This window comes from Lissotriton helveticus, chromosome 1_1, assembly GCF_964261635.1.
Source record: "Lissotriton helveticus chromosome 1_1, aLisHel1.1, whole genome shotgun sequence".
NCBI classification, from domain to species: domain Eukaryota; kingdom Metazoa; phylum Chordata; class Amphibia; order Caudata; family Salamandridae; genus Lissotriton; species Lissotriton helveticus.
In genome coordinates, this window is record NC_136057.1 from 284612306 (window position 1) to 284637537 (window position 25232).

At 47.8% G+C, this 25232-nt stretch overlaps 1 protein-coding gene across 1 annotated transcript in view; it reads right to left on the minus strand.

The window, feature by feature from the left end:
• Positions 1 to 25232, minus strand: part of BRAF (B-Raf proto-oncogene, serine/threonine kinase) — an 805579-nt gene that overhangs the window by 668211 nt on the left and 112136 nt on the right. Inside the window, exon 2 of the mRNA XM_078668198.1 lies at positions 1299 to 1400. Coding sequence (XP_078524324.1) covers positions 1299 to 1400 — 102 coding nt within the window. The remainder of the gene's footprint in view (positions 1 to 1298; positions 1401 to 25232) is intronic.

Here is a 25232-nt window from a genome sequence, read left to right on the forward strand (position 1 = left end):
GTAATGTATGTGTGGGTAGGTGGTGTGTGTGTTATGTGTGGGTAGGTGATGTGTGTGTTCTTGTGTGTGCTTATGTGTACATGTGTGTGCGTGCATGCGTGCATGTCTGCGTAAGTTTTCCTTAGGTGCCAGAAGCTCTAGCCCAAGCACCTTCCTGACCAAAAAGGCCGACATAGGCAACACCTCTGTCTTTGTTTATGCTTTGCTGAGAAAGCGCAAGCTGCACTGTGGGTCTCCTAGAACTAGGGGACGTAAATTAATCTAAGCAGAAAGAAAGGGGTAATGTCCACAAGCTAGGCTGTAGTTTCAGTTTGAACTGCCATAACCTGAAGGTGGGCAGTACCCTTGAAGAAGCCCTCAAACACAGACACAACTAGATGTATCTAGGTTAGACAGTTTTAAGAATCATAGCCAATTTATGCGTTTATAAAGTGGAAGGTTATTAGGTGTGTCTTAAGAATTAGTGGACTGGTCCACACGTGTTTCACCCCTTCTGTGGTGCGCTGGCCCAGGGCTTTGTCAAGGCTAATGTGTAAAGCAGTTGAGAGCAAATGGCATTGAATTAATTATCCATATATGTTTAAAAAGCTAAACCTGTCAGTCCAAAGTCCTAAATGAGAAATCAGATATATATTGAGCGATGGCCATCTTGCTAATAAGGCAGGGTAACAGGTCTCTGCGGGCCACAGTCTGGGAGAAAACATGCTGTGCTGTCCAGTGTTGAACTATGGAAGATAGAGTAGAGGGCAATAAGCAGTAAGGAGTAATGTCAGGTTATGTCATCTGAAGTTGGCAAACTGAATATATAGGGTTCAACTTTGGCCTTTGCGAGCATAGTTAAGACAATATTAAACTCTTCGGAGGGCAAGAAGGTTATGCATGGCCCCATCTAGTGACACTGGCTGGAGCTGGGACACTTTGTGCTATGGCACTACACAAAGTTTACTGTAGGTGCATTTACATTGCTTGATACACATTTAACAAGGGCAGTAAAAGGGATATATTGAAATAATGATCCTGCCCTTAGCTAAGGCCAGGAATCCCAATGTCAGTAAATCAGTGGAAATTTTTGGGTTAAGTACACAATAATGAAAACATGGATGTCAATGGTAATATGCAACAATTAAGATGTTAGTAACTGTCCATAAATGAAATAGAGGGAAATATGCCAATAATCATTTATCTACCCAGGTCAATAAGCAACAGATTCCAAGTGTTTACATTTCAGATCCAGTTCAGCCATCACACAGGCAGATAAAATGTTTTGTGTTATATTTTAAACTAGTATTCAAACTCACCTCTAGGTATATCGAAGGTGGGTTGTGCTCGCCTCCAAATTTTTCCAACAGTGCCTCAATGTGTTCTTGTGTTAATTTAATCATTTGTTTGATATTCCACACCTAGGAGGGACAAAGAAATGTTTCGGGCTTAGAGTAGGCAGAAAATGTAGAAAATGATGTGGGAACAGTTCACTTTAAACTGATGACAATTTTAGTTATAGAAAAGCTATATAACTAACATTAACTTCCTATTATAGGTCTCACCTTTACAGTAACACATTGTAACACATTGCTAGAACATTCATCAATATATAACTTTTTCGTGAAGCTCCAAAACCTCCTGCCCGAATTATGAAAAGTAGTTCAAATAAACCTCAACCCATCATCAGTTTTTATTGTGAGGCACTGTAGAAAATATTCCTTATGGATAAAATATATTATTTACTAGTGACTTGAGTACTGTAGTCCTTAGTCCTGCGTTCTCGATACTTTTGAGGTACCTGCTTGATGGCAAATGAATCAACGTGGTTTTGCACAGGACAGGTCTATTTCAAAGACTTTTGAAGTTTGGTGTGACACCATCCAAGCACACGTTCTCTGACTCCAAGCTCTAAGTACTACTTTTTTTTTTATTTTAAAAAGGAAGGCTCAAATGGCAGAAGACAAATTGCTGGATGAATTAATTAGAAGAAGAGAGGCAAACAACTGCCATGATGAGGGTCATGCATGCATTATGATCTTTCCTGATTACACTATTCCAGTGCAGAGTTAACAGTCTTTGTTAAATGTAAACTAACAGACCTTGGTCTTAAGTACCCTCATCTGTTCCCTGCAAAACTAAGTCAGAGACTCAGTGTTAATAATGCTACATAGAGCCAACAGATATCTGGGACTGGCTCGAACAGCAACAAAATGCATTTGAGACTGGGAGTAACACTCCTCATACTCATGCAGATCCTGTCCATTCTGGTTGCAGCACCGATGAGGGACCCAGTTGTGTAAATCAACTTCCAGAGCACCATCACCGGCTCAGTCACATGAAGAGAGCATCTTGGCTTTTATTAATGCATCGCAGTTACACGATCCTAGCCTGCAACATACCACTGTTGACTCAGACAATGTTTTCTCAGATAAGGGGTCGGTGGCCTCTTGGATGAGCTTCACACACCCCTAAACAGCCAATGGCTGGCATCTGTTCCCAGTGGCACAGCTCTAGTGGTTTGCCCACTGATTGGCCTGATGACACTTGTAAGGAAATGCCTCTTTCTGCATGGTCGCCCCCCCCCCCTTTTTGGGCTGATGCTGCTGGTTTTCAGACTGAGAGTGCGCTGAGGCCTGCTAACCAGATATCAGTGTCAGTGTGCTAACTCTTTACAAAAAATATGTTGAATTGGATACACCCAATTGACAAGTACTGACTTACTTAGAAGTACCTAGTATATGGTACCCAGGGCAGCATGTAAAGCAGAGTGTTCACTCAGGGTTGCAGCACTATTTATGCCGCCATAAATGTGACAAGGACAAAATGGACCCCGTCTGCCACTGCCGACTGAAAGGGCAGTGTTTACATTGCTAGTTTGACTTTGCCATTAAAACTAATGGCAAAGCCCCCACTTCCCATAATATTATATGCAAAAAAGAGCCCTATGCAGGGAGCTATACATTATTAAGTAGGACATTTTCTTTTCATAAGTCTTAATAGCAACACTTTTTGTCATTTTGCTGAGGAAAGGTTAGTAGCCCCATAGGTTAACACAGGGTTACCGACTGCATCCCAGCCTGGCTAGCCTTTGAAAGGGACTACCTAAGTGGGTCAAGTAAGGTATCAAATTAATCGTGGCATTAAACCCCATCGGACGCCAAGGTCGAATTTAATGTCACTATTAAAGAAAGCTTGTAGAATGTTGCCACTCTGCACTCCAGCTAGTCCAGCGACCTCACAAAGGCCCTGGGAGCCTGCCAGCCTGGGAAGACGTGTCAACGACTTAGCAGCCCAGGAACAAAGGCTGTTGTCACAGAGCAAAGTGTCACCTCCTCTCCCAGGACTGCCACTCGGGGTGTTAGCCCAAAAGGCGCGCTTCCAAGGGGAAACTGCCTTTTAAGGGGAAACTGTAACCACACCCCTGAGCAGGATGCCTTTTGTTCCTGAAGACAATTAGGAGACAGAGCAAGAGCACAAAGCCCATCCACAAACCAGTTTCCCTGCAGGCGTGTAACCCACTGTTAGCCACACCTCTAGGGTGGTCTACCGTGCTCCTTACGGTCAAGTAAGGGTTGGGCCATTTTGAAAGGGGCATGAATGGGGCACTCTTGGATGGCTAGATGTCACACACTGCAGGAAACACAGCACTAAGTAGGAGGGGACCCAGTAGCCCATTGGCTTAAGACCGCATGGTCCCCTTTAGGCTCTCTCCTGGGATAAATATGGCTCTCATGGCCCACTGCCCCTCACTGGAATTGAAGAAAGGACTGAATAAGGACTGCCCTGCTGTCCTTAACCTGCATAAAGAAAGGCTGCACTGTCAGGAGAACTGTGCCTGCTGCACTTATGGGCTAGTGTGATGTGGACTGTTCCTACGATTCCTGGCTTGGGGAAACGTTGATTTCCAGCCTTCTCCCACAGCAGTGACTCAAAGGATCAGTCGGCTGATCCCCTACAACCAACTCCAGGGACACAAGAAATGAAGAAGCCCAAACACAAGCTGGTAGCCACCACATACGTTTTGCCACTCCATTCGCTGGGTTCCCTAAATAACAAATTAGAGATAGCCAAAAGTTTAAGCCGTGTCTGCCAGACTCGGGAGTGCTATCAAAGGCGAGATTTGTCGTACTCAAGGAACACAAGCCTTCACCTAAGGATTTCACTCCAACTGCGGTGCAAGGAGACAAGTAGCCCAGCGCTGTCGGCCTGCTACTGCAACGTAGAGTACTTCGAGGGACCCCGATCTCTGGGCCAAAGTAGCCACACATCATCCGTGGACAGCGGGACCACCACAAAGACAACCCTATCGACCACACCACAACTGGAGCATCCTTTGAGCATCTTTCGCCTGTTTCTTCAGCATCTGGACTACTCCATTGAGGTCCATGGCAGTCGTCCCATAAAGTTTGGAACTTGCCTTAATAACGCTATGGTGGCCAAATAACTGTCTAAAGTATCATCTCTGGCCCCCTTGTTTGTTTCCCTGCCAGATCAGGTCGCCCAACACTATTGTAAGAGCCCTAATGATCCCGTTATGATGTCATGATGTGTTCAATGTACATGAAGGCAAAAACGTAAAATTATATATTTTTTTAAAACAAATAAGAATGACTTCGGTGACTAACTTCTACTTACAAGTCCATCTTGAGATTACCACAAGTTCAGGGAGTGATTGGGCAATTTATTTTTATACACACAAGACAAAAAGGTCTACGGAAACAAGTTACTGAGTAAGGCTCGACAAAAGCAAGCATCCAATTAGCACTTTTTTTTATCCATAAACTGCACTTAGAGGTCGTGGTGAGCCCATACAGCAGCCCTGCAGATGACTACAGAAGGACATGACCAAGCATCATCTTGGTTCTGGCTGAATACATCTGTGTGTCCTTAGAAGTTGGAATATCCTTTGCAGAGAAGTATTCAATGGTGCATTTGAGAAGTTGGCCTGGCATATGCTGTCCACTATTCTAGTGCGCACCTTGCACCAGTCCAAAGATCCTTATTGATGGTAGGTTTTAAAGACAACTTATATAGAAAGCTATCCTAGTGGTAGCTGTGGAGAGCAGCCTTCAGGCTAAGTCTTGAAGGAATGTAGCTTGTTTTACCAGTCTATAATCTCATGAATGACCAAATAAAAGGAGAACCACGCCAGGTATATATATAAAATATATGTATTTATTTAGCACAATATACGTTAAGCTCTAGGGGCGTACCAAACCATATAATAAGAAAGTGGTATAAGAACCACGACTGACATAGATACAAGGCCTAGAGCCTTTAGAACCGCTGGGGCCACCAAGAACCACCCAAGGTAGTGACACAGGGGACCCACGGGGGACGTGTGCAGTGTCTAAACACAGACACGAATCACCATTAACTTCTATGGGGAATGTCCCGGTTGAAAACTTACAGATTACGGACACTTAGAAGAGGACTTGGAGCAAACCCCTTTGGAACTAGGATGTTCTAGAGTCAACACCCACGGGAGCACCGGAGTACTCGAGTTACCTCACCCAGGGAAGCTGGGTGCATAGGTGTCTTTTCTTGTCGGGTTTCGTCGTCAATTTCAATGGCAAGGTGCTGCTGGCGACCAGGTGGAAAGTGTCCGGGTGAATCCAAGGGTGGGTCGGAGATGTGAAGAATCTGGAAGCAGAGGGGACAGAGTCTGGGTCACTTGCCAGTGACCAGGAAGGCGATGAGAAGATGCAACCGATGTCGGGTGATTTCAGGTGAAGAAGGTGAAGCTTGACTCTACAGCCAAGAGGACCAGGAGGTGTCGATGACACGAGGAGCTCGTCTGGAGCAACCAGGGAAGCCCAAGGAAAATCAGAGTTGACTTCGTGGGACCCACCAGTCGATGGACCAGGGATCGCAAAGGGGCCTTGAGCAGAAATGCTAGAAGCGGGCTCACGGAACACTCGTGGAGTGTAGACCCACAATCTTCGGTGCAGATGGTGCTCGGGACTTGGGCTACAAGTAGCCCAATGCACAACTTCGGGAAAGCTCGGGAAGTGGAGGCAAATGTGCACGGAGTCCAAGAGTTCCGGTCCCACGTCGCTCATGAGGGCTGCAGGTCTCAGCTTTGCTGGGATCTCGTGTCGGCCTCTGAGGAGTCTGGAAGTCCGTGTCCTGAGTCGCAAATACTTCGGGGTCCAGCAGTAGCCTCGGAAATGCAGACCGGCAAGATGCTTCTTTGGTGCCTGTTTGAACAGGGGAGTCACTCCTTGACCCCAAGGGAGATTCTTCCGTCTCCTAGTCGATATAGAATGTCGAAGTTCCAAAATATATGTTGCAGAGTTTCGTCCAGATGTAATCTGAAGTCCTAAGGACTGAGGTCCCCTACTTATATTTGGAAAGGGGGTTGGCCATACTCTGGGGACCCACCTATGGGAAGGTCAGGGAAGAGGGGTGGTTACACCCATTCCCTTTGTTCAGTTTCACGCCAGCGCAGGAGCGGAGTACCCCTGCAACCGGTTTGAACAGGGATATGCACAGGGACGCCAAGTGTGCCCCCAGCACTGTCTGAAAAGCATTCTATGAATGCACCCACCCAGCCCCATTACACTAAAGCCTGTCTGGGAGGTGGCTACACCTCCCTGTGACAGGAAACCAATTGTCCAGGCCTCCCCTGCCGGAGTTTCGTCCAGTAGCAGGAGGTCAGACTCATGTCTGTGGCTCCAGCATCCATTCTGTGATGCTGAGGCTCTTTTAAACTAGTACCGGTTAGGTCAGTGTGTACATGTCTCTCCCTCTAGAAGAGTGGAGTTCTACCCCCAGCGCCAGGACTGGCGGGGGGGGGGGGGGAGGGGAGAGATAGGATTCCAAAGTGTTTGACACCAAACATGACATGCTTCCAAGCAGCCATTCCAAAGTTAGCATTTACCGCGAGGTTATAATGCACTTAAGAGTATATGGTCTGGCTGCATCACAGAACAGCTACAGAGAATAGATTCCGAAAGCTGCAGAGGGGTCCTGCTCATGCATGGGCACCCTCTCACACAAAACCAAGTACTCTGCCTTCAGGATTGATAAGGCCTGCCATAGGAGTGACTTATAGGTTTATATGTGTCAGTGATTAAAGGTAGATATAGGTAACCTATATCTTAGTAAGGGTGCATGCACCACCTTACCCAGGCTGCAGTAGCAGATATGGGGTGCCATTTTGAAAGGCTTCCCAGGGGTGGCATAATACATGCTTCAGCCCCTGGTAGGCCTCTGGGGTACCTATGCCCTTAGTACCTAAGGTACCATATACTAGGGACTCACAAGGGTAACCCAGTAACCCATCTGGAGTGTACCTAATGTACATGCAATCAATTTAGAGAGGAAGCAGCTAGGCTGGGGTCCTGGTTAGGAGGACCCCAGCCAGACTAAAGACGAAAAACAGTGAAACACCAGGAAAAACTGGGGGTAACCATAGTAAGCAGATCCTACTCTCCTACAGTGCAATAAATCATGTAGCAGCCAAAATACGTTTTCAAAGCCTACTGAACCCCAAGAGGTCACTAAGAACTAGTCCAGGGAGCATATAATCTTTGCAAACTGCAAGCAGAAGAAAGGGCCCTCCATTTTCAAGAGAATAGAGAGCCCTTTCAGTCTCAAATGAATAAGACAGTAAATAAAGGATGACAAATTCATTCATTGATATCAAAGTAAGAAGGGATCGTCAGGAGAAAGGAGGCAAATGTATGCAATATTCTTACGAAAAATAATCACTCAGGACAAACGTTGGTTATCCAAACTGTTGCATGATATTTGTGCAGAGGATAATGTCTTAGGGTGTGGTAGAAGCAGGTACCTCCTGACCCGCCAGGAACCTACCTGTGCCTCGTCCTCTGACCCAACAAGGACCTTTGGGACCCGCTCCAGTGCATGAGATGCACACGCCTCACTCCTTCAGCTGCTCTCTCTCAAGTGTGTCCTTACTTTCTACCTGTTGTTTCTGTTTTTGCCTGTTGCCTTGGCTCCTTGCATTGCTTTCCCTGCATTTGCCTGCTACCACTGATTCTGCCAGGTTTCACTGATTTTGCCATGCTTCAGTACTTTTTCTTCCTTCTTCACTGCTTTCTACTTTTACCCTGCTCTTTTCCACCATTCTGCTCTCTCTTGTGCGATTATCTTCATGGTTTCACTCTTTATCCTTTCTTGCTCTCTATAGTGTGATTTTGTTTCTGTGTTTCACCTTTAACCCTTACTCCTCTGTCTAGTTTTGTGTCCCTCTCTCTTTTTTGTGTTCCTTTTGTGCCACGTTTTCCATTTTTTCATGTTCCCATTTCTCTTTCTATTCCATTGCTGCTTCTCTGGTTCGTTCCCTCACTCTCCTCCACCTGCACACTTGAGCTTGTTTCCAGTCTTCCTTCTTCCCATGCCCTTCACTGCCCCACTCGAGTACCACTGCTCTTCTCCCCCTCCGTTTTCAAGGCGATTGTGTAGAACTGGCCAGCTAGCGTGCCAAAGGCAAGCCTGTCTACACCCGTCTGTGCCTAGACTGCATTTAGTGACAGGAACCTTGGTCTTACTCCTGCCCTCCACTACCCCACTGCTCTCCATGCCCTCAACACCACACAACATTCAAGAACCTTTCTGTTGCATCTCCTGCATGTGTGCTCACCTACCTCTATTCTCTCCCACACCAACCTAAATCACCACCCCAATCAAGCAGACCAGCATCATCTACAGAGAACCCGGGACTCACATGCAAGCTCCAACACCTGCTCACTCACCAAACATGTGACGGAGATCTCTGTCATGTTACATGACTATGCCGGAACCTCCTGCTCCTCACAGAAATCTGGCTGAACTCCACAGTGGCACCAGACATTGCGACAGTCATCACCCCTCCACCCGGATAAAAGCGCACAAGGCAAGACAAACTTCAAAAACCTTGACACGGAATTGCCATCATCCACAAAAACGCCATCTGCTGCACCATATCTGCAAATATGCCAACTACTAACCAGGATCATCTGTCATTCAAGTCACACATCAAAGCCAAATGTCCCATGAGCAGCGCTCTCTTCTAAAGACCACAGGGACTGCAGGCCAACTTCTCCAACCCCATACAGATTTCGTAACACCACTCATCCTCAACATAAGCAACTACATCATCCTTGGAGAACTGAACTTCCATCTGGAAGAACTTGTCAATCCCGACTTGAAAACACCCCTCTAGAATCTTGGAAACGTGGGCTTCACCCAACGGCTTAATAGACTTACCTACACTGCCTCACACCTCTTGTACCATATTTTCTACCTCCTTTAACCACATTAGTGCTAAGGCAATTACCCCTCTGTGCTGACTTTTCATTTACTCCATTGTTCATGACGAGCTCAGCTTGTCATCAGCACAGGAGCAGTGTACTGCATGACGAGCTGAGCTCGTCATGAGCATGGAAGGGGTTAATCACATCCAAGTGGAAAGAGCCCACTCAGGTCACCAGAATAGACTAAGTCCTTATCAAGTAAAACATACCCATCCTTTTCCAACACACATGTACCACCGCTCGAAGTGCCGGCTATAACTGGAAAAATGTCCTAGAAGAGGACAGGAACACTAATCTCAATACCCACCCAAACAGAGCAACAGCAACAGCTGCCACAAAGCCATCATGAATTCAACAACTGGATCATCTCCTGAGCCTCAAACACAACACAACGAGATCCAGATCCCAAGCCAGCTCATACATGGAAGAAATAAGGCTGATAAAACACCACTACAAACAACTCGAGCACAAATGGAGAATGAGCAAGATCGACAAGGAAAGGAGCACATTCAATTTGGCCTTGAGATGCTACCACCAACAGATCCAAACTACCAAAATTACCTCTGTGGCCGACCGCATAGACATCAGTATCAATAGAGTTTAAGGAAATCATTCAAATCATGAAAGATTTCAATTCAACAAAATAACCACTATTTACAGTCATTTCAACCCACAACCGGATCAGACAGGCCTCAACAATCGACTCCAGATCGCCTCCAAAGACCCAACACTTATCTTTTGGCCACTATTACCCTAGACGAAATTGCCACCACCATAAAGTCCAAACTCCCAGGGGCCTGGTCGTACCCTTACCTCCATCACACCTACTCCAGAGGAATTCTACATATCAGCGCCATGATCACACCCAACCATGAACACCTTCATCTCCTCAGCTGCCTTCCCAGATTCTTGAAAACATGCCACAGTCCTCCTATTACCAACAAAACCCTCCTCAGACCCCACTCACTAACTAACTACAGATCTCCCTGCTGCCAAGCTCAGCCAATGTATTAGAGAAAATCATCAGCAAGTGCCTCACTGAATTCCTCAATGACCACTAACTCCTCATCATCTATCAGTCCAGATTCAGAACTAACCACAGCACAGAAACTGCCCTCATCACTGCTACAGACGACATCTGCATAATCCTCGACAGAGGAGACACAGTGGCCCTCATTCCCCTGGACCTCTCCACAGCATTTAGCATGGTCTCCCACTCCATCCTCTTTCAACGCCTGCACGACACTGGAATCCAAGGGCATGACACCCTTCACTCCAGACACCTGTGATCTCATCTGCGGAGTTTTGCAAGGATCCTGCCTGAGCCAGAAACTCTTCAACACTTCCATGAATCTGCAGGCCCACATCTTCTGCACCTATGACATCTACATCCTCTACTCCTCTGGCACACAATTTACCTTCTCCCTCATGGACAAGATACCCAGCACAGAAATAGTTCATGCATGCATGACTGAAATCACTGACTGGGTGAAGTTTAACTGTCTGAAGCTGAACAGCGACAAGACCATGGTTGTGATCTTCAAGAAATGTTCCTCTCTGAGGGACTCAACCTGCTCACAATTAGCACAAAGTCAAGTGGCTATAAGCATTGTTCATATTTTCGGAGACCACCAAGTAACATGTCCCTTAATTCACAACAATGCTCTTAGAAATAGGTTTATTTCCTCTGTTTCAATTACTGCGAATTCCCATAGTGTATGAAAAATGGAGCTGCAGCAATGAAAAAAGAAAGAATGGCTTGGCTCACCTGCCGGATCAGAATAGTTCACAATTCATAAAGCCAGTCCCATCAGTGCTCAAGCCAGGACCATCACACTGTTTAATATCTGACCTTGCTCAACACATTATTTATTGCCAAGTGCCTGCTTTCAAAAGCAAAATGTATGTGGCAGTGTAGGATGAACTACTTTCCCAATCATTTAAGTATCTGTTGAGAAATGTAGAAGGAGGTCCCCTTATAACTACTTTTTTGCAGTGGGTGATCATCTTCTAGAGCAAGAGAAGCATGCAGAGCAGATTGTGGGGTCTGTACTACTCTCTGCTCCTTGGAGCTGCAGAGAAGGCCTTTTCTTTAAAAGGGACTTTGATGTCAGCCAGGAGGCTATGACTGTTGGTGCTGGCAAATGTGGAAGGTTGAGGGGTCTCAGTCGAGTTTAAACAGAATCCTCGGTTGGCATCTCAAATCAAAGAGGCCTTAGGTGCTGTAGCGCCTACAGAAGAAATATTTTCTTTGGTGTTATTGCCTCCACAGAAGAATTAGACGTTAAACAATGCTTTGACGCTGAATGCTTTGATGGAGCGGGATACCAAGATAGTGCGTGGTTTGATGTCAAGTGGAATGGTGACTTTAGGGGTGATGAGAGAAGGCCTGGTTGTACTTTATTTTCCACAAGAATGCTGGTTGGAGCAACATGTCTCTGGAGGACTGTGAGTTTCTAGCTTCTCCGGAAATCATGTGTTTTTGGGCGAGATATGCTGGGGCATTGGAGTATAGGGCCTTGTGTGTGATGCAAGCCAGCTTAAGTTGAATTATGGCCTCAAGAGGGAGCCAATTTAGAGCTTTGAGAGGGGAGAGATGTGGTCGAATTTATTTTAGCCTGTTAGAAGTCTTGCGGCGGCGTTAAGGCAGTGTTTCAGTGGAGCCAGAGAGTTCTTGGGTAGACCTGCGAGGGTAGAGCAACCACATTCCAGTCTGGAGAGGACTAGTGACTGGGTTGCCATTTTTAAGCCGGGAGTGTCGAAGAAAGGTTTCAGGTGTCTTAGGTAGTTCAGGTGAAATCTGGCGGTTTTGGCCATCGAGTTGATATGGGTACGCATATTTAGGTTGCAGTCAAGGGTTATTCCAAGGTAAGAGGGCAGTTTAAGGCTGTGATTGCCTTGATCCATTCATGAATGTCCGGGTTGGTTTTAGGAGGGGAGATCAGATAAAATTCAGTTTTTTTGCATTCAGTTTTAGCTGGTTAGAGGTGAGCCAGTGCACGGTCAGTTTCAATGCCTTATTTAGGGAGCGGATGTCCTCAAGAGAAGAGATTTTAATGTAGATCTGTGTGTCGTCTGCATATATGTGGTAGGCGATGTTGGAGGTGCGTAGTACTTCTGTGCCCGGTTCAAGGTAAAGATTGAAGAGGGTAGGGGACAGGGTTGATCCTTGGGGGACTCCAACCGTGATCGGTGAGGGTGAGGATAGGTTACTGTTGATCAGGATTCTCTGTGAGCAATTCTGGAGGAAGGACCTGAACCACGCTAGGACGGTGCCATCCTAAGTTTGAGGCGCTCGAAGAGAGTTTCGTGGTTGACCGTATCGAAGGCTGAGGATAGGTCTAGGAGGATTAGGAGACAGGTTTTGCCTTGGTCAAAACCTTGTAAGGCATCATCCACAATGTGGAGGAGGGTGGTTTCCGTGCTGTGTCCAGGTCTGACCCCAGATTGAAAGTCATCCAGTAGGTGGAAGTTGGTGATGTGTTGGCTCAACTGCTGTTGCACACATTTCTCCAGAAATTTCGCTAGAAGTGGGATGTTAGATATCGGTCTATAGTTGTCAGGGAAGGCTGGATCTAGCAAAGGTTTTTTTAAGATGGGGACAACTTGGCCCGCTTTAAGGGAGTCAGGTATCGATTCCTGTAGGAGGGATGCATTGATTATAGCAGTCCAAGAGGGGATGATCGCTTGAGAGACGGTGGTTAGGCAGTTGAAGGGGAGGGGATCATTGTAGTCATAGTTCGGGTTTAAGGAGGATAGGATTTTTAAAGTTGGACCAGTGCGCTAGGTTTTTAGTTGAAGTCTGGGAGGGCAGCGAGAAGAGGTAGAGCAGGCGTAGTAGTTGGGGAGTGCGTTGCAGAGATGAGTTTGTTTCCTAAGGCCGTGATTTTGTCAATGAAGGAGGAGGAGAATTCCTCACATGAAATTGGCGATATAGGGGTTTCTTTGGATGTTTTAGCCAGTTTGTTAGATTGGTGTTTAACCAGATCGAATAGCTTGCGAGGTCTGTTTTTGGCATTCTCTAGTTCAGTTCTGAAGAATTCTTTTTTTGAGTTGAGAATTTTCCTATTTTAGGCGTTTCTGGACTGGCGGAAGAGTTTTAGATGGGCTGTTGATGGGTGCTTTTTCCAATTACGTTCTGCCAGCCGGAGGGATCTCCTCTCATTGTTGAGGGATCCATTGAACCAGGGGTTTCTGTCTTTGATTTGGGTTCTTTTCAGTTTTAGCGGGGCAAGGTCATCGAGAATGTAGGAAATAGTTGTGGAATAATGATCAGTGACGTTGTTGACCGTAGAGATATGAGATGGGGTTGATGGAGCCAGGTAGAAGGAAGGTGATGGCATGGTGGTCAGACCAATCACAGGGGTCTATAGAGATGAGTTTGACCGCGGATTCCTTCGCTATGATCCAGTCAAGAGTGGGGCCTTTCGTGTGGGTTGGGAGTGAGCAGGCTTGGGTAAGGGCTTGGTTGGCCAAAAAATCTCTACTGGCGGTGACCTGAGGGTACTTGGAATCGTTCCAGTGCAAGTTGAAGTCGCCAAGAAAAATGTCATTACAGTTGCGGGAGGTTTTGGCTGTGATGATTTCAATGAGGTCAGTGAAGGTGTCGTTCATACCTGGGTGGGTGGTAAAAAATGTGCAATCTGCACAGTTGGGTGGAGTTGTTGCATATGGAAAGTGCAAGGTATTTGCAGGAGTCTGTAGGATCAGCCGAATGTTCCGTAACAAGGAGGTTAGAGCAATAGATGAATGCAATGCCCCCCTTTTTTTTGGATTGCCTGTCCAGTCTTACGACGTTGTAATTGGGCGGTACTAAGAGGTCTAGACAGGGCGAAGTAGACTCATTAAGCCAAGATTTGGTCAGGATCGCAAGGTCTGAGTTTAGGCTCTAAATGAGCTCTGCGACATCAGAGGCATGCTTAACTGCAGAGCGGCAGTTGATTAGGAGGCCTGATAGAGGGGGGTCTGAGTGTGTGTCATGTGTAGGGGCAGAGATAGGAACTAGCGCTAGGTTGCTCTGGCTCACTCCTCTGTCGCGGAGGGTAGTTGCTCTGAAGGGGTTGGTTGCAACCGTGCGGATGGGGTGTTTGTCACTCAGATCTGAGGGGCATGGGGTTATCAGTGCCGACTCATATCTAATAAGGAGGTCTGCAACTTCTTCCTCCGTGACATCTAGAGGGCTGGGCGTAGCAGGGGCAGGTGTGTAGGAAAGGAGGAGGGCCAGAGTTTCCTCCTCTGAAAGGTTGCAAGGCAGCTTGCAAGGGCGCAGGTGTCTCAGGGAAAGCGGAAGATGGTGAAGGAGGGGCTCACAGGAAGGGGTGGAGTGATGTTCTGCAAGAGTTTGAGATTTGAGAAGAAAAGTTCGGTGAGGTGCAGGAGGTTCTTTAGATCGAGAATAAAGTTGTGGATGCTAAGGGTTAATTTGGTAGCTCTGCGGCGGAGCATGTCAATATCGCTGTAAGGGTGATGCTCTTGTGCGAAGGGGTCCGAAGGAGTGGGAGCAATACTGACGGGAGGTGATGGTGGCCTGGTAGTGAGGCTAAGGCGTGGAGTGTCTGGAGACTTCCCAGGAGTTTCACTATCCATATGGGAGGCAGGAATTGGCGGGCGGTGGATTGGAGGTTTGGGAACGCCTCGGTTGGCAAGTGCAGGTAAAAGGTAAAAGGGCTAGGTCAGGAGGAGTCGAGGGCCCTGGGGGGAATTTCACCAACTTTGAGAGAGGGAGGAGCAGGCCGGCAGGAGGTCGAGGAGATCAGTGGTTTAGGTAAGTTTTGGTTGGCCTGTGCTGGAAGCTCGGCTGTGGGGCTAAGTCGACCTGTGTCGCGAGCCCTAGGAAGGGTGGTTTGTAAGAGGTTAGGCACCCATGTAGGATTTAGCGAGGCATGGTGAGGGGGGAGCGTGGACAGAGGAGGGTCGTGCACAAAGCTTTTGAGGAGGGTGAAGCGGTCCGCAAATTTATTAAGGTCATTGGGTGGCCCTTGTATCAGGATAATGCCATTTTTGTATATGGTGATGGTGAGGTTGACACACAGTTTTGCGGAGAGTGCGATCCTGAGCTTATGGCCGTGAGGAATGTTCCTAGTTCTGTGTACCTTGAGGTGGGACGAGAAGGCTTTGCGCCACATGAAAGTTTTCCTGGAATCGAAGATGAGGTCATTAATGAATGCGCCCTTGTCAGTGCTGAAACGCAGGTCGGAGACCAGGGTCTCAGGATGACTTTTCAGGGTGGAGTGTTTGAAGGACTTAGTGGAGATTTACGAGAGATTTGGAGGGTATACAACGGTGTAGGTGTTGTCGCCCGTGGAGGTCAAGCAAAGCCCTGCCATGTTGTGGAGTGAGGAAGTTTCTGCCAAGCAGGTCCGCTGAAATGATGGCTATGGCCCAGTAGGAAGATAGCAGTCCAGCAAGATGTCCCAGGGACCAGGGCAGCGAGAGCCTAAGTGGATGCAGTGACTTAAAGGAGTGACGTAGGCTACCTCACAATGGCTCAGTGGAATTTGAGTTTGTGGGTCTCCAGGGTCTGATTAGACAGAGAGCGAGGGAGGGAGGGGCTACTGACTCACCAGAAACATGATGCCCAGAGCTTGGGTCTGTTTGATGCGTAGAGTAGCAGTCATCAGCGAGTGTGGAGTAAGGGAGAATAGGAGGTACCAACACTCCTGCTGGTCTTGGGCAAAGCGTCAACTATCAGGAATGGAGGAGTGTGGTAGCCCTCGCCGGGCATCCAAGAACCAGGCTGGAATGGAGCGGAAGCCCTGGCCGGAAGAGCAGTGAAACACAGCAGCAATAAGGGGCAGGTCAGAAGTGCCAGCAGCTAAGTTCCGGGACGGACAGCGGGGCAAAATGGCGCTACCACATAAAATGGTGCCGCAGTTCAAATGGCGCTGTAGTTCACACAATACAAGCAAGAACAAAGGTGGAAAAGGAGGAATAGATATCTGGAGTCTTTTCTAATAGGGGACTATCAATTCTCCTATACCAGGGACACTGTCCACTAATTCAATTTATAAATGCAAACACCATCACATATCATTGAAGACGTGATTACATATTTTATTTATAGTAATCAAAGTGAATATTTCATCCTATAACCTCACATAAATTTCAAATTTACAATATACACATACATACATATGTACACAAATATATACAACAAGACAAATTCATTCATACAAATGATGCGTAATCTGAAACTCCTTTTCACCCAAAAAGTTAAAAGCAAAAGCTGAGTGCCCTCCTAATCGTTCTAGTTAGTACACTTAGAGGTAGTCAAGCACAATTAGTTTTACTGAATCTTGAACCTAAATGTGAGGATTGTGTCAGCAAATATAATTCCAAATTAATTCCAATAATTTGATCAGACTCCTCTTTGTGTAATGTGTCGACGCGGTCACTTTTCGGCCTTCCGACCAATCTTGGCCTCCTCAGGACAGGGTGATTCAAGGACTTAAGCCATACAGATCTGGATGCAAAGCCTCGTATCAAGTTGTCATATGTAAATCACTCCAGCAAGACAGAAAAGCCTCGTAGGAAGCACTGCTCAAAACAGATACTTTCAGGTGCTGGTACCGCAATTTCTTCATAAATCTCCATAAATATCGGAAAGCGAGCAAATCACTCCGCCAGATCTCCTACTTTCATAGTAGCTCGCAAGCCAGTAGTTCACACAATGGCGCAACCACACAAAATGGTGCCGCAGTTTAAATGGTGCTGTAGTTCAAGCTGTGCCACTGTTCCGAATTCCATAAGTTGCCATAATATTGATTCCAGGGGCAGAGTCGAAGCCGCAGTTCAATTTTAGGGCAGGCTCTGGCCTGGGCATCACACAGGGGATCGTAGCAGAGGGAACAGTGGGGCAGCCGCGTTCGGGCCGGATGGGGGCGATAGAGGGGCAGCCCCGTCCGGATAAGCAGCGAAGTAAAGGGCCAGAGGCCGAACTGCGGGTGGGGCAACGGGGCAAAGTGGCGCCGCAGTTGAAGATGATGCCGCAGTCCAAATGGCGCTGCGATTCAAACGGTGCCACAGTTCAAATTTAAAAAAAGATTCCGTAATGATGATTCCAGGGAATGCTCCGGTCTACTCATCAGATTCAGGTTGTCAGAATCAGGCCAATTTTCAGGCCAATCTAGGTTTGGAGTAGCGGGGATGAGGCTACAGAATAGTATTCACGTAAGCAGCCCCTGCCGGGCAGCGGGTTCCGAGCTGGGTTGGGGCCGACAAGGAAGAGCGGCTCATTGGTAACAGGGTTCAAGCTCCACGAGCCGGCTTTGGCTAGGGCAGGGAAGCAGGCTGCCAAGAGGTGCGGAGATAAGGTAGTGTCGCTGAAAACGCGGGCCCTCTGGTTATGTTTTCTCATTTCTGTTTACATAAGAAACAAGGCCTCACCGCTTTCATCCCTGCCGCCAGCAGAACATCACCATTGCCCACATATGCTGGCTTGATCTCATTGCATGCCCCCGCATTTCCATATGCATTTATTCTTTCCTTAATGTCACTCTGTCTATGTTGCTCTGTTACAGGATTCCCATTTGGCGAGCCCTGAAGCGATTAAGCTGCAGCAACGCTGGCATTGGCAAATATTCACCACTGATTTCTCCTACTATACCCGAGGAACTTTGATATGGGTGCGACCGGGGGCGTTGTTTTAGCCAGATGAACAAGTTACTTACCTTCGGTGACGCTTTTTCTGGTGGATATAGTATCTGCCTGTGGATTCCTCACCTTATGAATATCCCCTGCGCCAGCATTCCGCGGAAACTTTTCCCTAGCTCTCTACGCCGACGAGGTTGTCACAATGCCATGGCTCTGCACACAGCTCCGCATGACATCACTGGAGCCATAAGAGGACCACGTCGGCGTGATGACGTCAATTCCACCCATTTTTTCCAAGCCTCAGAGGCGAATGGGCGAACCGACCATAGAGGCAATGCATACATAGTACACAGTATTCACACAAACACACACAGTGTAAAGTGAAATAGGAAAGCAAAAGAAAGCAAGCATTTCCTATAAGTCTACACAAAGGCAAAGAGAGGCAATACAAAATGACAATATGAAACAACCATATTAACTAATACCTCTTTTAAGGTATAAAAGGGTGGACAACAGGGAGGCGGGTGAGTCAGTGAGGAATCCACAGGCAGATACCGTATCCACCAGAAAAAGCGTCACCGAAGGTAAGTAACTTGTTCTTCTGATGGATACATCTACCTGTGGATTCCTCACTTTATGAAAAGAATCCCACACCAGTCGAACCCCTGGAGGAGGGTGTCCACCTTCTATACCAAAAAATATTGTTAAACAGAGCGCGCAAAATGGCCGTCCCTCCTCAACTCAGAATCTAAGCAGTAATGCGTCGCGAAAGTGTGGAGGGAGGCCCAAGTTGCGGCCTTACAGATGTCCAACACAGGAACATGTCTGGATAAGGCAGAAGTAGATGATTTAGGCCTGGTGGAATGAGCTCTAAGCCCTTCAAGAGGCTCCTTACCAGCCAAAGCATAGCAGATCTTGATGCACAAGATGATCCACTTGGATAGAGTGCGCTTGTGCACCACCTTGCCTTTCATGTGTCCAACATAGCCCACAAACGGCTGATTGTCCAGTCACAAGTCATATTTTCTATCCAGATAAAAACTACCCGCCCCTTAAGATCCAAGCGGTGAAGCCTCTCCTCCTCCTTGGAAGGGTGAGGGGGGGATAGAAAGTAGGGAGGGTAATGGACTGCCCCAGATGGAAGAGAGTTACCACCTTAGGCAGAAAAGCAGCCCTGGTCCTGAGAACCATCCTTTCAACATGAATGGTCAGGAACGGAGGCTTAGAACTCAAAGCTTGAAGCTCACTCACCCTCCTGGCCGAGATGATAGCCACAAGGAAGACCATTATGAAGGACAGTAGTCTCAAAGGACAACTATGTAAGGGTTCAAATGGGGAAGCCATTAAGAAATTTAAAACTAGATTTTAATCCCACTGGGGCATAATGAAAGGAGTGGGCAGAAACATATTAGTAAGGCACTTAATAAACCTCAAAACAATCAGAGATTTAAAAAGAGACGTCTGATCAGGCAAACAAATAAATGCCGATAAAGCCGACAAATAATCCCTAACAGTAGCCACAGCACAACCCTGCTGGGCCAAGTGCAGCAAAAAACAAAGAACATCTGAAAGATGAGCTTTTAAGGGATCAATAGACCTCTCTCTACACCATTTAACAAATCTAGATCAACTGTAGGAGTAAATAGACTTTGTGGAGTGTCGCCTGGCCGATAAAATAACATCCACCACGTCAGGCGGGAGAGAGAAAGATTTCAGGTTGCCCTGTCCAATCTCCAGGCATGAAGGTGCAGGCTCTGGAGGTGGGGGTGTAGAACCTGCCCCTCCGACTGTGAGAGGAGGTCTACCCCGAGAGGGAAACGGAGCGGAGGGTGCAATGAGAGGGGAAGAAGGTCCGTGTAAAACACCCTTCTTGGCAAATCTGGGGCGATCAATATACCTTGGGCCCGGTCTTGGCGAATCTTCCCCCGAACCGTAGGAATCAAGGGTATGGGAGAAATGCGTAAAGGAGTTGTGAGCTCCAACTCAACTGAAACGCGTCCCCCAACGCCCCCTGCATCGGAGACTGCAGAATGACGGGCAGTGCGCGTTCTCGAGAGTAGCAAACAGGTCCACCCGAGGAGTCCCCCAAGTATGTATGTATGTATGTATGTATGTATGTTTTTGACATTTGTAGAGCGCATGGCTACCCGGAGGCATCCCAGCGCTGCGGGGGTATGAAGGGAGGAAAGGAGGAGGGGATCAATATGAACAAACAGGTCTTCAACTGTTTACGTAATTTCAGATGATTAAGTTTGCTCCGCAGGTCTAGTGGGAGGGCATTCCATAGTTTAGAGACATTGAGTGAGAAGAGCCTGCCTCCGCTTCTGGCCTTTTTTATCCTAGGAATCGTTGCAAGGTGCAGTTTGTTTGAATGTAGTGACCTGTTTGCTCTGTATGGGCTAATCATGTCCCTGTTGATTAGTGGTCCGTGATTGTTTAGGGATTTGTGTGCTATGCAAAGGGCTTTGAAGTTTACTCTTTGCTGCACTGGGAGCCAATGAAGAGAGTGCAGAGCTGGTCTTGCTGAGCAGAGAGCGGGGGTATCATTGAGCAGCCTTGCAGCACCGTTCTGTAAGACCTGTAGCTTAGAGATGACCTCTTTAGGGGCACCTAAGTAGAGGGCATTGCCATAGTCCAATCTAGACAGGATAAGGGCCTGGGTGACTACTCTTTTTGTGAGCGGGGGCAGAAGCGGAAGGAATTTACGAATAATTCTAAGCAAGCCATAACAGGAGGCCGCTGTCTTTGTTGCCTGGGTTTTGAAGGTGAGGTTCTTGTCTAGCCATATTCCTAGGCTTTTTATTTCAGTTTTGGGAGTGGGCAGTGGTCCCATTGAGGGAGGCCATAGCGTACTAAGACCGGGGGTCGGATGGTCATCCAGTATCATGAGTTCCGTCTTCTCACCATTGAGTTTTAGGTGGGAGAGACTCATCCACTTTACTACTTCCTCCAGGCATGGTTGAAGGCCCTTGCTTGTTGGCAGGGGTGGCTCAGTGCTACGACCAGTTGTGTGTCGTCACCATAGGTCACCACATGTATTCCGAATGGAGACACTATTTCTGCCAGAGGGGACATATATACATTAAAAAGTGTGGGGCTAAGCGAAGAGCCCTGTGGTACTCCACACAATAATGGCAAGGTTTGTGAGGTATGGTTGTCTTGGAAGACCTGGAAAGATCTACCTTCAAGTAAGGACTGTAGCCATTTTAGCGCTTTTCCTGACACTCCTGCCTTCCTAAGGCGGTGGACCAGGAGAGGGTGGTTGACCATGTCGAATGCTGCGCTAAGGCCTCCTGCTTCCAGAATTTTACTTGTTTCTTCCACCACTGACAGTATGGCGGTTTCCATCCCCTGGCCGGGCCGGAAACCTGTTCGAGAGGGGTGGAGGGCGCCATTAGTTTCGAGGAATGCCGAAAGGGCGCGGTTAGTGGGTTTCACTGCTATTTTACTGATGCCCGGCCGGAGTGAGATGGGACGGAAGTTGCCCAGATCTGTGGGGTCTAGGTTAGGTTTTTTTAACAAGGCGCGGACCATTGCCTTTTTCCACTCAGTAGGTACTGTACAGGGTTGAGGGAGGTATTAATTAGTTTGGTGGCCATAGGGGCAATGGCGGGTCCAACCAATGATAGGATATTGGGGGGTGCGGGGTCTAGGGGGGAGCCACTTTTTAATGATGATAGTAGAGCGAGGAAGGAATCCAGAGTTAGAGGCGTGAAAGACCTTAGTTCCAGTTTGTCTGGTTGTGGGCCCTCATTTATGTGTCTGCTGGAGTTAATCGGGTCTTTTGGAGGAAGGTTTTTGAGGATGTTCTGGATTTTAGAGAGGAAGACATTTGCCAATTCAGTGCAATGTTATTAGAGGAATCTGAGGGTGCTGAGGAGCCAGGATTCTTCATTAATTGGCAATGTGGAAACATTTTCAGGGAGAGTTACTCGCTGCTAGAATCTTTCCCTCGTAGAAGGAGGACTGTGCAGTTTTAACTTCTGACTTGCAATAATGTAGGGTCGACCTATATTCTAGCTTTTTGGTAGGATAGAAGTCTCTCCTCCATCTTCTCTCTGCTTTTTTGCAATGCTGCCTTAGGGATGTATGACGTTACAACGCAGGCTATTACAACGCCTGCCTTTACAACGCGGTTTTAACATCGCAATCCATTACAACGCATAGTGCTTTTGGGTGTTGGATAGTGAATAGTTTAATTTACTATTCCAACTCCAGTCCCCATGGACACTAGGAAAGGTTATTGGATAGTAAATTAACCTATTCCCTATCCTAGAGCGCTCCCCAGAGCAATGCGTTGTAATAGTTTGCGTTGTAATGACCGCGTTGTAATGGTAGTGCGTTGTAAACATTTCGTTGTAAAGGTTGTTTACCCTGCCTTAGGGGACGTAGTTTGGGGGTGTACCATAGTTAGCGGTTGGGGCCCGTTTTCCTGTGGGTCGAGACTTTAGGGAGCACCAAGTTGAGAGACCCCTCAATCCAGTTGTGAACATTTTTATTGTTTATCGTGGGGTCCATGGCAGGACTGAGTTGTGATCTTTTCAATTCTAGTATCCATTTCTCCACGGGTAGTTTGGACCAGGGTCGTATTAAAGAACGCGGCGGGGGGAGGCAGGGTGCCTTATGGGGCTGGGTCCACAGAAGGGGTATTAGGAAATGGTCGGACCATGGAAGGGGGTGGGCTTGTATCCTACCAAATTTCCTAGATTAGAGAAAGTGGGGTCGAGAAGGTGGCCTTTTTCATCAGTGGGTATTGAAACCTTTTGGAGAAGTTGGTAGGTTGCCAAGTCCTGGACTAGTTCTGTGGCGAGTGAGGCTGTGGGTCATTGAAATGTAGGTTAAAATCCTCCAGGAGGGTAAAGTTAGCCGTACGGCTAGCGAGAATCCCTACTGTTTCTAGTAATGACTTCGCAAACTGCCCTGGTGTTCCCAGAGGGCGATAGACAAGTATACCAGAGAATGTGAGGGAGGGAGTGAAATTGATCACAAAATGGGTATTTTCACAGTCCGATAGCGGGCTGTCAATCAGGCGACAGGTTAGGTGGTCTTTATATATGATGGCGATTTCCCCCCCTTTCCTGTTCCTCTGTCCACTCTCTGGATTGAGTAGCCTGGAGGTAGGGCTTGGACTATGTCCGGGTCTGAACAAGTATTCAGCCAAGTTTGTCAGAAAAAGGACTTCGGGGGCCTCCTCACTTAGAAGGATTGAAATTTAGGTTATGTGTTTAGGAAGGGATCTGCAGTTGAGCAGGAGAAGTTTGTATGTTGTCTTGCGACAGGGAGGAGGGGCCAGGCGTGAGGGGATCTCAAAATGACACTCGAGGCATCTATTTTGTGAGCTTTGGATCAAGATTGAATGCGAGCATTGTGGCTCTGCAGGCCTATTCAGGGATTTCAGCAGTGTACTGGAATACTTGCGCCAGCACTGTATCAGGGGACATGGGGTTCTGGCCCCGTTTGGGCGCAAACGGGTTTCCCTTTGGCGCGCCTTCGTTGCGCCAGCGGCGCGTCCGCTGCACGTTTGGAATGGCATCTGTTTTTATGTGGATGGGAGTTGGGCACGAGACCGCAAACTCACGCTCCGCCGGAAGTGCGTTGGGCCAGGTCTCCCTCCACTCAAACGAGACTAGTCGCGGTGGACCGGGGAGAGTGGCCTTTGGGTTACCAGGTGAGAAAATAGAGTATTTAAAATGTGCAGGGTATTAAAACTAGTAATCAGTTTTTAAATAGTTGTGCAAATAACCAAAAGTACAGTTTTTAAAAAGTGCAAGTATGAAACTAGTATTCAGTTCCAATAGAGATAAGCAAGTGGCGCCAGCAAGGTTCACTCAGTGTTACTTAGCATTCATCAGTTCCACTCACGCGTGCACAGACAGGTAGGCAAAGTGAAGGTGTACCCTCTCCTGTGCACCTCAATTCCGCCTTCGTATCTGCTGCGCGTCCAGAAGGTGTTTCGAACTACTGCCGTATGAAGCCTATACTCGTGGTCGGCAGAGAACTGCAGACTGAGACAGTCCGCACGCACGTTCAGCACCCCGGCCAGATGATTTGCCATCAAGCAAATCCGATGGTCCTGAGCCCAGGACCAAAGCCGTAACGCCTCTCTGCAGAGACGGTACAACCCTACTCCTCCAAGCTTGTTGACGTACCACATTGCGGCAGTGTTGTCCGTCAGGACTTGAACCGACTGACGGCGAAGGGAAGGGAGAAAGGCCTTGAGCGACAAACATATCACCCGCAATTCCAGAAGATTGATATGAAGCAATCTTTCCTCTGGAGACCAAAGACCCTTGATCTCCAGATCCCCCAGATGAGCACCACACCCTCGGGTAGAGGCATCCGTTATCACTGTGGCCACCGATGGAGGAAGATGAAAGGGCTTTCCTTGAGACCGATTGCCCTCCACGCTCCACCAAGACAGAGCTCCTGCAGCTTTTCTGGAGGTCCTGATTGACTCCCTGAGATCCCCGTTGTGCAGGTACCACTGCCTGCGGAGACACCTGCGGAGACACCACTGGAGCGCCCTCATGTGCCAGCGTGCACGGTTGACCAACAGAATGGGAACAGACTGAGCAACCACACCCTCGGGTAGAGGCATCCGTTATCACTGTGGCCACCGATGGAGGAAGATGAAAGGGCTTTCCTTGAGACCGATTGCCCTCCACGCTCCACCAAGACAGAGCTCCTGCAGCTTTTCTGGAGGTCCTGATTGACTCCCTGAGATCCCTGTTGTGCAGGTACCACTGCCTGCGGAGACACCTGCGGAGACACCACTGGAGCGCCCTCATGTGCCAGCGTGCACGGTTGACCAACAGAATGGGAACAGACTGAGCAGGCGAAGGACCTTCAGAACTGGAACACCCGCTCCATAGTAAAACAAAGGGATCATTTCCTGAATGTCGAGAATCCTTTGCAGAGGAGGAAAAGCTCGACACACAGTGTTATCCAGTACTGCCCCTATGAACAGGTTGCGCTGAGAGGGCACCAGGTGAGATTTGGGCACATTTATCGAAATTTGAACAACAGCTGGGTTGTTACCTGCATATGAGGACGCACCATCTCTGGCGACTCTGCCTTCAGTAGCCAGTCGTCCAGGTAGGGGAAAACCGGGATCCCCGCCCTCCTGAGATGGGCAGCCACCACTGCCATCACCTTGGTGAAGACTCGAGGTGCAGTAGTAAGACCAATCGGAAGGACCGCAAACTGGTAATGTTGCGCACCAACCGTAAACCGGAGATACTTCCTGTGCGACTTCAGGATCGGGATGTGAAAATACACATCCTGCAAGTCGATTGACACCATCCAGTCCTGCGCTAGGGCGAGCATCTTGAACCGCTCCTGCTTGAGAAACAGATTCAAGATTCTGAGATCCAGGATGGGAAGTAACCTGCCATC